Consider the following 18,542-nt stretch of genomic DNA (forward strand, 5'->3'; position numbering starts at 1 on the left):
TCATTAATGCAGAACTGGTCCAATCCAGATTTTTACCAGATTAGATTAGTTCCATTTTAACCGGCTAGTTACAAAAACAATGCCAATTCATAACAATGCAAGTTAGATTTACTCAATATGTGTTTAGGCTATACAAACTCATTGATTCATCCCAATCTTGGCTTAAGATTTGTGGTTCATGAATTTATTCAAGTATAGATTTGCATGCTGCTTGATACTCATCTTTGCTACATTTCTCATATATTTAGAGAAGGCAATTTTATGGTAGACATTGTGGCACGTGAAGCTCACTCTCATAGGACTTCTAAACTTTTTAATGCTCATAATGTTACTAAGCAGACTTAAGCTATGCTTTTTTTTTCATATTTTGTTTTTTGCTACTTTGTAACTTTGAAAATGTAATTACTGTTTTAGTTCATTTTAGCTTTTACTTGATTTGATTCTAAAAGATGTAATCAAATTTTTTATTCATACACATTCTTTATTCATCCAATATCTTGTTTCAACTCTATTGTGCTCGGTGGTGTTAATTCTCTTGGATTTGTCTATTAATTACTTTAGATTCTAAAAGGTTTATTATTCATACAATGATCATGTTGTTAATTCTCTTGGATTTGTCTATTAACCAGACAACGATTATGTTGTTAATTCTCTTGGATTTGATTCTAAAAGGTCTATTATTCATACAAATTTGTCTATTGTGCTCGGTGGTGATCATTTTTAGATTTTAAATATTTGTATAGTTATTGTTTTGAGATTGATTTCAAACATCCATATGTTATTTTTTCAATGTTCATGAAAAATAGGTGTTATGTTATCTTTTTTATGTATTCATAAACATAATTAAGATATTGGATGTGAATTTATATTTTGATTTACAACCTTTGGAAGTTGAACACAATTGGTTGATTTAGTATAAAATTTATTTACTAGGTTGTTGATACTTTTATTTATGTTTTTGAGTTGAGTAATATATGTAAGTTGATAATACTCAGATATAATTTTTTTGTTCTATTGTATATCATTTTTTATAAGTCTATCTTTTCCTAAAATTTGATGGATTAAATATTATAACACTAAAATTATTTATAAAAATAGGATAATTTCCTTTTATTTATTTTTTTCAGATTATTTTATTAGTATCAAGGACCATTTTTTACAAAATGGATAAGGAATGGATCCATCTTCCTTCAAGGCTTGTACCCGAGTATGAAGAAGGGGTTCAAAAATTTCTTACACAAGCTCGAAACTATGCCAAAACACGTGAAGTAATCTTATGTCCTTGCAAACATTGCAAAAATAAGAAGTATATGAAATTTGACCAAGTGTACGATCACTTAATTATTAACGGATTCAATCCTTCTTACACAATTTGGGTCTTCCATGGTGAAACTTATACTCCAAATTTTCAAGGTCAAAGTAGTTCAAGAGGAGTTCAGGAAGAGGAGGATGAAACTAGAGAGGCATATAACTTATATAAATATGCCTTTGCCTCTGATGAAAGCGTTGACCACACTATGTCTGAGGCAAGAGATTATGAATTTGCTGATTTATTAGTAGATGCAGAAACTCCTCTCTTCCCTGGTTGTACAACTTACACAAAGTTGTCAGCAATCGTTACATTATACAATTTCAAGTCTACAAATGGTCACACTGACAATAGTTTCAATGAGCTCCTTAAGATCTTAGGTGACATGCTTCCAGAAAAAAACACACTTCCAAAGGATGTTTACTCAATGAGAAAGTTGTTAAAACCATTTGATTTAGGATATGAGAAGATTCATGCATGCCCAAATGACTGTTGTCTATTTAGAAAGGAGCTTAAAGATTTGGACTCATGTCCAAAGTGTGGTTCTTCAAGATGGAAGGTAGACAAAGTCACCACCATAGTTTGTAAAGGAGTTCCTGAAAAGGTGCTACGGTATTTTCCTGTGTTACCAAGATTGAAAAGGATGTTTAAATCAGAACAAAAGGCTGAAGACTTGATTTGGCATTCCAACCATAAAAGTCATGATCATATGATGCGTCATCCAGTTGATTCAATAGCTTGGGATACGATAAATCATAAGTGGCCAGCTTTTGCATCAGATCCTAGAAATCTCCGGCTTGGTCTTGCAACAGATGGATTCAACCCTTTTGGTGATCTTAGTTCTAGATATAGTTGTTGGCCAGTTATTTTAGTAAATTACAACCTTCCTCCGTTGATGTGCATGGCGAAGGAAAATCTTATGTTGACATTATTGATTCCAGGCCCGAAGCAACCAGGAAATGATATAGATGTATACTTGGAACCCCTAGTGGAGGATTTGAAGGAGTTATGGGACATTGGTGTGGAGACGTATGATGCATTTAGCAAGTCAGTGTTCAATATGAAAGCTATTTTGATGTGGACAATCAATGATTTTCCAGCTTATGGAAACTTAGCTGGATGTGCCACAAAAGGGAAACTTGGTTGTCCAATATGTGGTGAAGGCATATCTTCTATGTGGCTTAAGTATAGTAGAAAGTTTGCATATTTAGGGCATAGGAGATTTCTTGCTCCTAATCATCCATTCCGTCAGAAGAAGAAGTGGTTTGATGGGAATAAAGAGACAAAAGGAAAACCTAGGCCTCTGAATGGATTAGAAATTCTTAATGTATTGAAAGACAATGAAAATGACTGGGGTAAAAAGAAAATGGGTAAGATATCAATAATACGAAGAAAAAGAGGATGGAGCGTGATGGTTCAAAAAAAGTTCAAAAATCAGTTCAAATGTGGAAGAAGAAGTCAATATTTTTCAATTTTCCATACTGGAGTGTAAGTTATTTTGTACTCTATTAATTGTATTTTATAAATTTTTTATATTTTATGCACAATTTATTTTGAATCTTGAACTAATATATGAAATGTGTTGATGGTTAAACTTGTAGGGGCTCCAGCTACGTCATAACTTAGATGTTATGCATGTTGAAAAGAATGTTTGCGAGAATGTCATAGGTACAATGTTAAACTTAAAGAAAAAATCAAAAGATGGTGTTAACGCTCGCAAAGATTTGAGGCACTTAAATATTAGAAAAGAATTACATCCTCAAGAAAAAAGAGAAAACATGTATCACTTGCCAGCTGCACCTTACACATTGTCTAAAAAAGAAATGGACGTATTTTGTTCTAGGTTGAAGAAAATAAAGTTACCTGATGGTTATAGCTCAAATATTGGTAACTGTGTTTCTTTAGAAGAACGAAAGCTTATTGGGTTGAAATCTCATGATTGTCATGTTCTTATGCAACAATTGCTTTCAGTAGCATTGAGAAGTCTTTTACCAAAAGGTCCACGTAATGCTATATTTTTGCTTTGTGCATTTTACAATGAGTTATATCAAAGAGTGTTAGATAGGAACCGTCTAGAACAACTCGAAGAGAATATTGCTGAAACTTTATGCATGTTGGAGAGGTACTTTCCACCAGCTTTCTTTACCATCTCTGTTCATTTGACAATTCATTTAGCAAGAGAGGCTCGCCTATGTGGGCCAGTTCAATTCCGCTGGATGTATCCATTTGAAAGGTAATAAATAATAATCTATCTTTTTACTACTTTAATATCATACAACAACTTAGATTTTTCTATCAACATTTATTTCATGTGATTTTTAATTATTTAGATTTATGAAAATGCTGAAAGGCTATGTGAAGAACCGAGCAAGGCCAGAGGGTTGCATAGCTGAGTGTTACCTTGCAGAAGAACGAATGCGATTTTGTAGTGCTTATATAAAAAAAGCTGCTTGTATTGGTCTCCGATCTAATCGGAATGACGATTTGGAAAATGGAGTAGTGGAAGGTCGCCCCATTTCTCAAGGAAAAGAAATTATTTTAGAAGAACATTTGTTACAAGCAGCACATCGATATGTGTTGTTCAATACTGCAGAAATTGATCCTTACATACAGTGAGTATTAAATTGCAACCGTAATATTCTTGGTGTATTGCTTGATTCATATATTTTAACAATCACTTTTCAATGATTTTAAATAGGATGCACATTGAGGAGCTTAAACAAACAGATCGTCGTTTCTTAAGTAATGAAACACTGTTACAAAAACGACATATGGAAACATTTGCTCAATGGTTATCAAAACATGTTCTTGATAACTCTTCAGATCGGATTCAATGGCTAGCACATGGTCCAAGAAAGCATGTTATATCATATACAGGTTATATTATAAATGGACATCGGTTCCACACAATTGATGTTGGAAGGTCGACACAAGATAGTGGTGTTTCAGTTGAAGCTGATACTATTTGGCAATCTAGTTCTACTAATTCACATACAGTAGGAAGACAATCGTACTATGGGGTTATACGAGATATTGTGTTACTAGACTATTATTTTTTCAAAGTACCTGTTTTTAGGTGTGATTGGGCTAATCCTGGAACTGGTATCAAAATGGATGATGGTTTTACACTTGTCAACTTACACCAAGGACTAAGGACTTTTGAAAATGATTCTTTCATTTTAGCATCACAAGCAAAGCAAGTTTTCTATTCTAGGGAAAATGATGAATCAAATTGGTATGTGTTGCTAAAAGCGCCACCTCGAGGTATTCATAACATGGATTTGCTTGAAGAGGATGCAGTCTAGAGATTAACATTACTGAGAAAGAACCATATTCCAGAAATGAGTGTGAGGGAATTGATGTTATTGATATCCCATGACTGAACTTTTCAGATGTAGATTTATAGTTATTTATTTCAATAAATAAATGTTCTTTTCAAACTCCACTACTCTTTATTTACTTTTGCAATATATTTTTGTTCTAGTTTACAATATTTCAGTGGTGCATCATGTCATATTACATATTTTATCAGGTCATTATTTAGCATTCAAATGATGAAAAAAATGGGCAAAAAACGCAATAGAGAATCTATAGTTGAAGTTCAGGTGATATATTGTAATCCTTTTTTAATTCTTGGTTTATTTTAATAAGTACACTTATGCATTTCAACATCTCTTTATGCTATTTTGTAGGAAAAAATTGTTAATCAACTATCGAGAATGGACTCTAACACTGCCTCTGATTCTTCACAACCTTTGCATGGTAAAGAGTCGGTTGATGACAGTAAAATTGATGGGAAAAAGGGACGAGGTCCATCAAAGTTGATGTTGGTTAGTGGCCAACAAAATCCCAAAGTGCTAGAGCGTAATGAGTTCGGACAACCAATTGGAGATAATTCGGTGAAGTATGCATCTTTTCTTGGTTGTATGGTAAAAGAATTTGTTCCATATACATTGGATGGATGGAATGACGTAAATGAAGATTTGAAAAGTAAAATGTGGAGTTGTCTTCAGGTAATGTCATCTATCACTGAATTATTATTTTCCAATTCTATAACAAAATTTAGTCATATATTCATGCTTTATATTTTACAGCTACATTTTAATGTTGAGGAGTGGGAAAAGAAAACAATCTTTCAAAAGTTGGGTAAGTTGTGGCGTGATAGAAAGTCCAGGCTGCAGATACTTATACGAGAAGTTAATACTGGCCAAGCAACTTCACGAGATCTTAGCCTTTTGAAGCCCGAATTTATGGACCAAAATCAGTGGGACATTTTTGTAAAGAAGACACTGTCACTTTCCTTTCAAGTAAGTATTAATTCACTGTTGTGGACCAAAATCAGTAAGTAGTATCATATGCTCACTCACTTTAATCAGTTGTAGTAATTTTGGTTAATTATATATTCTAACCTCTCTTCCATTTGTAGTAATTCTGTTACGAATTTGATTTTGTCCATCTTTAGCACCAGATTAGATATTGGTAGTCTGATATTATTTGGCAATCGGTATTAGCTTTAGTATCAACTTTAGTGTGACAATCTAATTTGGTATTAGCAATCAGCTTTAGTAATATCTGATTGCCACAGTAGTATGTGTTTGCAATCTAATCTGGTAAAGATATTGGTAGTCTTTAGTAATTCCATTAGTGTGACAATCTAATCTGGTGTCATCTTTAGTGCACGGTGCATATACTGCAAGCATGGTTTATTTCAAGCAATTTGCCTCACTTATACAGCAGGCATGGTTTATTTCAAGCATGGTGTATATATTGGAAGGTTACAGCCTAAGAAGATTTGCAAACTACAATACTGCAGCAAGCTTACAGCCTAAGAAGATTTGCCTCACTTGTAGCTGCTCAAGCTTTTCTTGGCTTGGTGGTAGCCAGCTGGGCCTCAGGCTGCAGCAGAAAACTGCACGCTTTTTTTTGGCTTGGTGGTAGCCAGCTGGGCCTTAGGCTGCAGCAGAAAACTGCACGCTTTTTTTTTCTTGTAAAATAGCGTGCAGCAAAATTGAAGAGTGAAAGAAGATAGAGATTTGTCAAGAATTAACAAACAGAATGCTAGAATTTTTTCTTAGATTTTTGAATATCTTAGAATCTGTATCCTTACTATGAATTTTTTCTTAGATTGTTACTGCTCATGATTGTATTTTTTCTTGTTGGTTATCTTTTAATTCTCAGGAGAAGAGCGCCAAATTTAGAGAAATGAGGGTAAAACAAGACCATAATCATACAATGAGCCGGAGAGGTTATGCCCGTTTAGCCAACATGATGGTAAATATTATTATTTATACAACTTTATGGATAGTTTGTTTTAAAGTTTTCTTATTTAAGCAATGATACATCTTTTAAATTTCTTTTCTAATGATTTTTTTATATATTCTATATGTTCCATACTTAAGGGAAAAAAAAGTCCTGCAGATACACCAATTACAAGATCAAAAGTTTGGATTGAGGCTCACAAGAAAAAAAAATGGGCAACCTAGTAGTGAAGCTGTTGGAGAGAAAATGGTAATAAAACTATCTTTTTGAATTTTGTAAAATGTTAGAAAAATTTGTTATTTACTAAAAAATTATTTGTTTGTTCTATTTGATAGAGAAAAATAGAAGAATGCCCACCTGAATCTTTATATACAACTAGCATTGCCGATGACGCAATTAGCATTGTATTTGGCAAGGAAGCTCGAGGTAGAGTGCGTGGGTTGGGCTTTGGAATTACACCATCAAAAACTGGAGCTTGCATTCAACAAAATGAAACTATTAAGCAACTTCAAAGTATGATGAATAACTTTCAACAAGAAATGCAAGAAATGAGGTCCATGTTTCTCCAAAGTATGAGGCAACGAAATGATGAAGAACAGGTTAGTAAATTAACCATCATTAGATAAAATAAGTTAAGTATGTATAGTTAAATTATTGGATTTAATTACATGATGACATTACTTGACATAATTTGTGTGTCAAATTAGGTTGCTAGTGGTGGCATTAGTAGCGGTATTGGGAATGATATTGATATCAATGGTGCAAAACAATTTCAGGTAATTATATTCAAATTGTATGCCTTATAAACCAAAAGTTCATTGTTTAAGCATCATGTCATATTAATAATTTTATATTGTTTAACTATATGCAGGTAAAGCTGAAGAATGTGAATAGTGAAGTTGTCCATGATAATCATAAATGTAAGTTACTTCATTGGTGTGGTGAGGGAGTTGTTGCAGAAGGTCGAGTTGCATCCACAGATCCAAAAGCAAAAGTGCATCACATTCCTCTCGGAGGATCTTGTTGGAAGGTTTGGGTTGATAAAGTTCTGGTGGAGAAGGTAGACTTGATACGACCAAATGATGAAATGTTTTATCTCGACGATGCACTAGGAAGCACAGTAGCATGGCTGTCTAAACTTGTAGTTTTGTGTGAGTGAGATAGATTCTACTTATTTGAAAGTCATACATTTTTGTTGGATCCAAATCATGTTACTAAGTGAACTCTTGCTATGTTATGTTAAGTGTGGTGCATTTTATGTTTCTGCAAGTTGTGTTTGTTTCTGCATTTTGTGTGTCGACATTTTATGTTTTTTTCACATTATGTTTCTGTGTTTTGTGTGTATTATTGCATGTTGTTGATAACTCTAACGGCAACATACATTGCATGCCGTGAATATTATCTATTGCGGCGTGCGTTGCATGTCATTGATAATCCTAACAATAGCTTGCAATGCATGCCGTGAATACTTCAATTGTAAATTGATAACACTAATGACAGCATGAATTGCACGCCGCGAATAATTGAATTGCAGCGTTTATTGCACGCCATTTATTACCCTAACAATAGCACGCATTGTCCGCCGTGAATTCTTCAATTGCAGCGTTTATTGTATGCCATTGATGGCACTAACAACAGCATGCATTGCACGCCGCGATTACGTCAATTACAGCGTTTATTGCACGCCGTGGATATCTTTAGACTTTCAACAGCTTATCATTGTACAGGACGCAATGCACGCCGTGGATAGAATATTTGCGCGCCGTAAAAAGCTATATTTGTTGTAGTGCTAACTTGGTCTCAAAGGGGTGAATTGTTAGTTTTCACTCACGACAACTATTTTTTTATCCCTTATTCATTTTTTTTGGTGCTATAGTGTAGCACTAATCACACATGTGGGATGCATATGTTGGGATCTAGATTTTTCCAAATGAGCTTTCATGATCTGAGGTCATCCAGTAACCAAAATGTAAATAAGAAATCACCATGGGAACAATAGTACTAAACAATTTGGATGAATCATAACTATTCCAAAAGTATTTCTACTATTCGAGCTTAAGTACTTAAGTGTAGTGTAAATAAGATCCTTAAGGTTAGGCCAAAATTTATACCAAACTCCATACAATACTTAGCTTATTTCATGCTACTAGAGATAGAGAAAGGAGATACACCAAATATACTAACACTATCTTGAGGCCACATAAACTAAGAAAATGCTAGTCATTTTGCTATCGGACAAGTAGCAGAAAAAGTAGAAGGTTTGATGTTCTCAAATAAACAAAGCAAAGTGAAAATGAGATGCAAATAAAAAAATGAAACTAGAAAAATACAAATAAACAAAACAGACTAATAAAAATAAAATATGCAAAGCAAAAATAAAATGCAAAAGAAAATAAAACTCGACTCGACTCAAGTTGTGAGACAGACACAACACCCCCCCTAGACTTAGACTTTTAACCGTCCCGATGAAATTAATATGGTGGCGGGGGTGGGGGATAAGGGGGTCCCCGATGTGTATCAGGGGGAAATCTAGGTATACCATGAAGATGACCAAGGTGTTGATGATATTGATATAGGGCATCTACTTGTTGTCTAGTGATATCCATATCATCCATAAAATTTCTCATTCTTTCCTAGTCAACGTTATAGTCCTGAACAAACCCTGTCACCTGACTATAGAAGTCCCTAGTGGACTGAAAATGATCCTGTACCTCCCTAAACTGGTCATCAGATAACTTGAAGCGATCCTCCAACAATCATTGTTGGGTATTATGCTTCTCATGAAGGGACTCTAAAAAGGCATGGAAGTCAAAAAAATCAAACCTAGAGGATCCCGTGCCATATGCAAAAAAGTGTCTAGGAGGTTCCAGATGTCCGAAAGGCTAGGAGAATCCTGATGACGAGGGCTCTTGGTGCTACTCCGTTTCTTCTACAATGGAGGGTACAATCTCGGGGTATAAATCAGTAATCATCCAATTCGCGGGGTCGCGAACTGAAGTACACTCGGGGCAAGGAAGGGGTAATGGAAAACCATTGGTTCTAGGGAAAGCAAATTCATTCTCATCCCGACAAATCATCTTCATAGTAAGACAAGAATCGATATCGATCTTGTCATTACCATGAATCACCTCTAATCCATCAAGCGTGTAACCCAGATTGAATGCTACTTGGGTGATCAATCTACCAAACACTATCATCCCCAAAGATGCCTTAGTTGCCCTCAACAAAGTTTGTAAAAAATGAAATCTAGAATCAAAATCAAATTTATTCAACATCGCCCAAAAATAATAGAGTTCTATCTTTCTAACCACCCCATCACTCTCTCCTCGACCAAAGATCGTTTTGCTCATCGCTCGGTGAAGATATCTAAAGGTCAGGTTTTGCATGCGGGATGCCTTGACTCTAGAGGGTTCATAAGGGTCTTTTGATCGGTTATCGACGTCCAAAATTCATTCCATCTTATTTCATCATCAAATCCTCGGGCACCAATAATTGGTAAACCAAAACAATTATTAAAATCACTAAAAGTCCACCGAACTTCATTATTCATCATCCTAAAAGCTATGACCCCTACGAAGTCATCCTCAGAAGAAATTTTAAGATCAATCGAGCTCAAAAATTCAAGGACTAGGTGGGGTAAGCCGGTGCATGAGCATACATAATATAATTCCAATCTAAAGAGCTTATCATCCAATCAACATCATCCCTAATTCCTAACATGTCCATAGTAATGGGATCCATATATTTAGTGCATGTAATTTTCCTAACGACAAGGATATCATATCTAGCTTTTTGTTCATGATTTCTAAAAATAATATTGAACTCGTTTTTATTACCTTCGTCGCGTGCCACCTTTTTTTCCTTTGCCTTTTGAAGTAGAAGCCTTTCCTTTTGCCTTTGCCACCTCCCAGTGCATCTCCTTCGCCAGATCCACCGCTTTCTCAACGAAGTCTCTTCAAGATCTACGACATGGTGCAAGGTTTTGAGGAATTTCTTATGGAAATCGATCTTGAGGGTGGAAGAGGAGAGAAGGAAGGAAAAATAGGGAAGTTTTTCCTCTCTTTCCGAATTTGTGGCTTGAAGAAGTATTAGATCTAGAGGTAGATCTAAGAAAAAATGAGCTCTAGAGGTGGAAAATTAGGGTTTGATGAGGTGTAGTAGGGAGGAGAAGGCTTTTGGGAGAGAAGGAGATGGAAATAGGGTTTTTTAGAGAGATGGGTGGCACACACAGGCAGGGGCATGGTCGTGTCTTATAGTCACGATCGGGTTAGGTGGGGCTCTGCATGGCCGTGCCAATTAGCACGACCTCCTCTTTTCTCCCCTCGGCCAAGGTCGCACGGCCGTGCCAATTGGCACGGCCTGAGTTACCTCCTTCTCTGGCAGTCTCGCATGGTCATGCCGAGTGGCACGACCTGTGTCCTTCTTCTCTCTGCATGGGCCACATGGCCGTGCAAGGTTGCACGAGTTGTGGCCTTCATCCTTCTGCTGGCTTCGGACGGTCGTGTGGGATCACACGACTGACTCCTTTAGGTTCACAGTGAATCGTCTTTTTCTCTTTCAGTTCCTCTGACGCCTCAATGCCCATGAAATGTTCACGGCCAGCTCGTGGAGGCTCTGCACATCCTGAAAACAAATACCCAAAAATAAAGAAATAATAAAAATGCTTAACTAAACTAGAACAATGAACTAGAGTGAAAAACCCTTGGGTTGCCTCCTAAGAAGCGCTTGTTTTAGGTCTTTAGCTCGACTCCGTTTCAGTCAATGTGAACTAAACCCGTAGAAGCATGGATCTCCTCCTACGGTTAATGCTCCAGTCTGCGCTTTTAGTTTTGCTCGTGCAGGACAAATGTATTTCTTATTGCTCGCTGGAGGGGAACTCTCATGGAAACTGCACTCCTCAACTTTGTGTATGTTGATCTTGCTAGAATTGTCCTGAGAAGAGGGGTTGCAGATGGAGGAATCAGATAAATCAAACTCGATCTTTTCTTTGTCGATCTCCAAGGATAACCTGTGACTTTTTACATCAATGATGGCTCCAGCTGTGGCTGATCCTGTCCGAATGCCGAATCAATGGACGCTGGGCACGTGGCGCTTCCGGCTGCTGGCGTGGATCTTCGGCTGGCGGCACAAAGCTCCGGCAAACCTGCACAGAAGTCGGGCCGGGAAGGGATTCCCGGCGGCGACCCTCCGACGCTCAAGTCAGGCGAAGCTCAAGAAAGAAAGTGGCTTTAAAACTCGTAGGTCGCGTACCTCCGATGAAGAATGAAGGCCTTTATATAGGGCAGTGAAGAAGCGAGCGTACACCTACCGAGGTGTACACGTGTCCCCAGCCCATACTCCAGTAAGGACTTGTCAGTGAGCTTCCCTAACCCATACTGCTACAGTCTTAGCATGTCCTCGATGGGACAGCGGAATCTCCTGTCATAAGATTTGGAGCATGGCCCACACGTGAAACATACCTGCTGTCAGAAAAAGACGTTCCTTGTCCTTTTCCTGCTTCCGGGCGGACATCTCCCTCAACATCCGGCCGGACATATGCGAAGGTTTACTTGGGGAGATCCTCCATCATGTGCTTTATGGGGACTGTTAGCAGTGTTACCTTATGGCTTTGGCCGAGCATGAGGTCCGCTCGGCCCACGACCTTTTCCCCTAAGCGCTGGAACCCTGATTTCGATGGTGCAACCATCAGTCGTATATCGTCCGGTCGGCAGGCCGATCGGACCCATCCCTCCGAGCGTTCGATTCCATTGGCCGGCTGAACGTCCGGTCGGACCCTGCCCTCTCCGGCCGTCCGGTCGGACCCGGCCCTATCCGGGAGTCCGGTCAGACCCGGCCCTCTCCGGATGGACGTCTGCCACTGTGACTTCCACGTGGCGTTGACTTCACAGGGCGGGGCCCCCCTGCTCTTACTACTGGATCACTTGCCTCCCCTTCAAGTCTAGTCGAAGGAGGCGAATAGTACGACTGACTGGACTAAGAATCCGACCGAGCGGTTCCTCCGTACTTGTATCATCCGCTCGTCCAACCATAGAGGTAGCCTTAAGCGAATCAACAATGGTCTTCACCGGATCTCCTCGTGTTCTGTGCCAATCCTCGACATTAAGGTTGAGCATGCTTTCATTAAATGCTCCGAGTGATTGAATGCCACGTGGCGCACGACCATCGATGTACGACGGCGGTGGCGTGGTGTTTTGATGTGATCGAAGCGATTCGAAATGGACGGTTCGATGCATGCTTTGATTCCTGTGACCTGGATCCAACGGTGGGGCCGCACGATTCGGGTCACTCTTCATCTACCGACCGAAGAGCTGCTGCCAGAGGCCGACCGTCCATCTGCGCCCGAGCACACCATCACCTTGAAAGGGCCCCTAGCTGAGATGTGGGCCGATGCTCGGGCATGCACAGCGCTGATACCCCTCGGAAATTTGGCCAATAGCCACATGTGGGAGGCCACTGGGGTAAGTTTGCTCTATAAAGTTTTGTATGTATTCTTTCCGATCGGCGGCTAATAACTATAATTTTCCCTTGCCAGAGATGGGTGGAGGAAATTACGGTTTCCAACCGCTTGGCCTTGGTGGATGAAGAGCTACGGCAACTGAAGGTCGCCGTTGGTCCGTCCGGCCTTCAGGGCCCTTCCTATTCCGAGCTGCAAAAGGAGCTGAAGAAAGCTCAAACTCTGCTGGCGGCCGAGCAGAAGAAGACAGCCGACCAGGCCCACGCCTTGGCCGAGTCCGAGCGACAAGTCAAGTCGCTTGACACAAAAATAACCCTGGCCACCACTCGAAAGAATACAGCTATCTCCGATCTGGAGAAGAAGAACGTTGAGGCTCGGGGCCTGGAGCTGAAGATAAAGGAGTTGACAGAGCAGCTCGATAGGGAGAAGGCGGGGCGTTCGGCCGACGCGGAAAAGCTTAAGAATCTGAACGAGGCCCTCACAAGCTCCCAGGCGGCTTTCAAAGAATATCAGGATGCCGAGCCGAGCCGAGTCGCCGCTCTACGACAGAGCCACATCCGATCGCCCGAATTCTCGGAGAAAATTTACGAGCGGATGTATTCAGCCTTCGACTTGGCCATGACTGCCACTATGACCTATCTGAAGTCGAAGGGCCTTCTTCCGGAGTCCACCAATATTCCGGCCAGCGATCAGGTGGCGCTCCTAGATAACATCCCCAAGGCCCTCTACGATTATATCGAGTAGTTTTTGTAATTTGGCCACTCGGCTAAATATGATCCCTTTTGTACTTAGGCCGCCCGGCCTGAGATTTTATTTTTAATGGAATGCTTTCCTTTCGCGCACTCTATCTTTTTGCACTGTCCTTTTGCTAATTAATATGTGTGTTGCCTGCTCGCCTATTATCACACCCCTGGCATTCAAAAGTACTTGGCCTTGCCCTTCCGCTCGGGCAAATATTCCGGACGCGTAATCATTCCGCTTTGCTAGCAAGGATTGCTCGCTATAAGCCGACAAGAACCTTTGGGCCTTGAGCCGAGCGGAACGTAGAGTCGATCGAACAATATCGGCGGCGAACTCGACGGTCTTCCGCTAGGACGTTTATAGACGCCGGCTCGTCTCTCGATATTTAACGTCGGAGCTCGACGGTCTTCCGCTCGGAAGTTTATAGACGCCGGCTCGTCTCTCGATCTTTAACGTTGGAGCTCGACGGTCTTCCGCTCGGAAGTTTATAGACGCCGGCTTGTCTCTCGATCTTTAACGTCGGAGCTCGACGGTCTTGCGGCGCTTCTCGGACGCTTGCGTCTCTCGATATTTAACGTCGGAGCTCGACGGTCTTTCGCTCGGAAGTTTATAGACGCCGGCTCGTCTCTCGATATTTAATGTCGGAGCTCGACGATCTTCCGCTCGGACGTTTATAGACGTCGGCTCGTCTCTCGATCTTTAACGTCGGAGCTCGACGGTCTTCCGCTCGGAAGTTTATAGACGCTCGCCTCGATCTTTAACGCCGAGCTCGACGGTCTTCCGCCGGACGTTTATAGGCCGGCTCGTCCTCGATATTTAACGCCGGAGCTCGACGGTCTTTCACTCGGAAGTTTATAGACGCCGCTCGTCTCGATATTTAACGCCGAGCTCGACGGTCTTCCGCTCGGACGTTTATAGACGCCGGCTCGTCTCTCGATATTTAACGCCGGAGCTCGACGGTCTTCGCCGAGTGTTTATAGACGCGGCTCGTCCCTCGATATTTAACGTCAAGCTCGACGGTCTTCCGCCGGACGCTTATAGACGCCGACTCGCCTCTCGATATTTAACGCCGGAGCTCGACGGTCTTCCGCCGGAAGTTTATACCATCGCGGCTCGTCTTTGACGTTCCTGAGCTCGACGGTCTTCCGCTCAGAAGTTTATAGACGCAGGCTCGTCTCTCGATATTTAACGTCGGAGCTCGACGGTCTTTCGCTCGGAAGTTTTTAGACGCCGGCTCGTCTCTCGATATTTAACGTCGGAGCTCGACGGTCTTCCGCTCGGACGTTTATAGACGCCGGCTCGTCTCTCGATATTTAACGTCAGAGCTCGACGGTCTTCCGCTCGGAAGTTTATAGACGTCGGCTCATCTCTCGATCTTTAACGTCAGAGCTCAACGGTCTTCCGCTCGGAAGTTTATAGACGCATGCTCGTCTCTCGATATTTAACGTCGGAGCTCGACGGTCTTTCGCTCGGAAGTTTATAGACGCCGCCTCGTCTCTCGATATTTAACGTCGGAGCTCGACGGTCTTCAAGGTTAATTTTGACGCTGCCGATCGGCGAATCCATTGGCCATCCTTTGCATTAATTTTACTTCCTGCATTACAAGGATATGGGCGACTAACATATACAAAAATGATTTACATTCGTGCACCTTTCACCCCGCTCGATAAGGCTGGAGATGATTCACACTCCACGGTCGATCCAGCTGCCGCCCGTCTTCATCCTCCAAATAATATGCTCCCGATCGGAGCTTCTCAATAACCTTGAAGGGGCCCGCCCACGGTGCCTCTAGCTTGCCGACATCGCCGACCGGTTTGACTTTCTTCCAGACAAGATCGCCGACCTGAAATGATCTGGGGATTACACGGCGGTTGTAATTTTGCTTCATCCGCTGTCGGTACGCCATCAACCGAACGGACGCCTTGGTTCGCTCCTCGTCGACCAAATCCAGCTCCATGTTCCTCCGTTCGGCGTTGCCATCATCATAACTCTGAATCCGGACGGACTCGACGCCGACTTCAACCGGAATAACTGCCTCGCCACCATACACCAAATGGAACGGTGTGACGCCCATCCCTTCCTTCGGAGTCGTCCGGATGGCCCACAAGACGCCCGGCACTTCATCCGACCAACTTCCTCCCAAATGGTCGAGCCGAGCGCGCAGAATACGAAGAATTTCCCGATTGGCTACTTCGGCTTGACCGTTGCTTTGGGGATAAGCCACGGACGTGAAGTGTTGCTCGATGCCGTAGCTCTTGCACCAATCCTCCAGCACCTTCCCTGTGAATTGCCGTCCGTTGTCGAAAATCAGTCGGCGAGGGATGCCGAACCGACAAATGATGTGTTGCCATATGAACTTTTTGACCATTTGTTCGGTGATCCTGGCTAGCGGCTCGGCCTCCACCCACTTGGAAAAATAATCTACCACCACTAGTAGAAATTTCCGCTGTCCGGTCGCCATAGGAAATGGACCAACAATATCCATTCCCCACTGGTCGAACGGACACGAGACTGTAGATTCCTTCATTTCCTCTGCCGGTCGGTGGTTGAAGTTATGGTACATCTGGCATGAAAGGCACGTCGACACGGTCCGAGCGGCATCTGCTTGTAAAGTCGGCCAAAAGTACCCGGCCAGGAGGATCTTCTTGGCCAACGATCGTCCGCCCGGATGCCCTCCGCACGATCCTTGATGTACTTCTTGGAGGATGTAAGCCGAGTCCTCCGAGCTCACGCATTTTAACAACGGGCGTGAGAAGGCCTTTTTGTAAAGCTGATCGCCGATGAGTGTGAACTGACCGGCTCTTCTCCTTAACAGCTGAGCTTTATACTCATTGGATGGTGTGGCGCCCGAGCGGAGGAACTCTATGATGGGTGTTCTCCAGTCGCTCGGAATCGTGAGGCCTGCCATCCGGTCGACATGCGCCACCAACAATACTTTTTCAATTGCCTGCTGAATGGCGATCGGCATTATTGAGCTCGCGAGCTTGGCTAACTCATCGGCCGCTTGATTTTCTACTCTGGGTATCTTCTGGACAATAACTTCTCTAAAGTCAGCTTTGAGCTTCTCGAAGGCTTCAGCGTAGAGCTTGAGCCGAGCACTATTGATTTCGAAGGTACCAGAGAGCTACTGAGCGGCCAACTGCGAATCCGAGTGAAGCGTTACCCGACCGACTCCCACATGCCGAGCTACCTGCAAGCCGGCTATGAGGACCTCATACTCTACTTCATTGTTGGTAGCTTTATAATCCAGCCGGACGGATAAGTGCATCTTCTCTTCTTGAGGGGAGAGTAACAATATTCCAATCCCGCTTCCGAGCCGAGTGGACGACCCATCCACATATATTCTCCACATAGCTTCCGGCTCCGACCTTTGCACCTCAGTCACAAAATCGGCCAAGGATTGCGCTTTGATCGCCGAGCGAGGATGGTATTGGATATTAAATTCACTCAACTCCGTCGTCCATTTGATGAGCCGTCCGGATGCCTCTGGATTTAGTAGGACACATCCGAGCGGGCTATTGGTCTTGACAATGATCGTATGCGCCAGGAAGTATGAACGAAGGCGCCGAGCGGAAAGGACCAGCGCGAAAGCCAGCTTCTCGAGCCCAGTGTAGCGAGATTCAGCATCTTTTAAAATGTGGCTAAGGAAATACACAGGCTCTTCTCCGCTCGACCTCACTAAAGCTGAGCCGATTGCATGCTCGGTTGAAGACAAGTACATATGAAGTGGCTCACCCGCAGTCGGCTTGGCTAATACCGGGAGAGAGTTCAAATATGCCTTCAAATCTTCGAACGCCCGGTCGCATTCTTTGTCCCAGTGAAATTTTGTAGCTTTGCGTAAGATCTTGAAAAAAGGAAGGCTCCGGTCGGCGGTTTTGGAGATGAACCTGGATAGAGCGGTTATCCGACCGGTCAAACGCTGCACTTCCCTTGTATTTCTTGGAGGCAGCATATCTTGTAGAGCTTTCACCTTACTGGGATTTGCTTCGATTGCCCGCTCGATCACTATGTACCCCAGAAAGCGTCTTCCTTTTGCTCCGAATAGACACTTCTGGGGATTTAGCTTGACTCCATATTTGTGCAGCGTTCGGAAGGTTTCCTCCATGTCTTTGAAGAGATCGGCCGCTCGGATGGACTTAATGAGAATGTCGTCCACATAAACTTCTAGATTCCGTCCGATCTGCTCTCTGAACACTTTGTTCATCAAGCGCTGATATGTGGCCCCCGCATTCTTCAATCCGAACGGCATTACATTATAGCAATAAGTGTCGTCGGCCGTCACGAAGCTGACTTTTTCTTGATCTTCACGGGCGAGCGGCACTTGGTGATAGCCCTGGTAGGCGTCGAGCATACAGATTAATTCACAGCCGGCCGTAGAGTCCACCAGCTGATCTATCCGGGGCAGAGGATAAAAATCTTTCGGGCAGGCTTTATTGAGATCCCGAAAATCTATGCATACTCTCCACTTGTTGCCCGGCTTGGAGACTAATACTACGTTAGCCAACCAGCTCGGGAACTGCACCTCGCGTATATGGTCGGCCTCCAGAAGTTTTTCCACTTCCGCTCGGATGATTGAATTCTGCTCGGCGCTGAAGTCCCTTTTTCTTTGCTTTACTGGCCGTGCGTCCGGCCGGACATGTAGCTCATGTTGCGCTATGCTCAGCAAAATTCCGGGCAGCTCATGTGTCGACCAGATGAAGACATCATGATTTCTTCGGAGGCATTGGAGCAGTTCTTCTTTCTGTTTCTCCTCCAGATTGGACGCTATAAAGGTAGTGG

At 42.3% G+C, this 18,542-nt stretch overlaps 1 protein-coding gene across 1 annotated transcript; it reads left to right on the plus strand.

The window, feature by feature from the left end:
- The first annotated feature begins 1,517 nt into the window (after nucleotides 1–1,517).
- On the plus strand, nucleotides 1,518–4,614 carry LOC121972291. The gene is made up of 5 exons (XM_042523975.1): nucleotides 1,518–2,723; nucleotides 2,911–3,038; nucleotides 3,153–3,542; nucleotides 3,640–3,921; nucleotides 4,008–4,614. The coding sequence occupies exons 1-5, from the start codon at nucleotides 1,518–1,520 to the stop codon at nucleotides 4,612–4,614; spliced, it is 2,613 nt and encodes an 870-aa protein (XP_042379909.1).
- The last annotated feature ends 13,928 nt before the right edge of the window (nucleotides 4,615–18,542 follow it).

Source organism: Zingiber officinale, chromosome 4A, assembly GCF_018446385.1.
Source record: "Zingiber officinale cultivar Zhangliang chromosome 4A, Zo_v1.1, whole genome shotgun sequence".
Taxonomy (NCBI): Eukaryota; Viridiplantae; Streptophyta; class Magnoliopsida; order Zingiberales; family Zingiberaceae; genus Zingiber; species Zingiber officinale.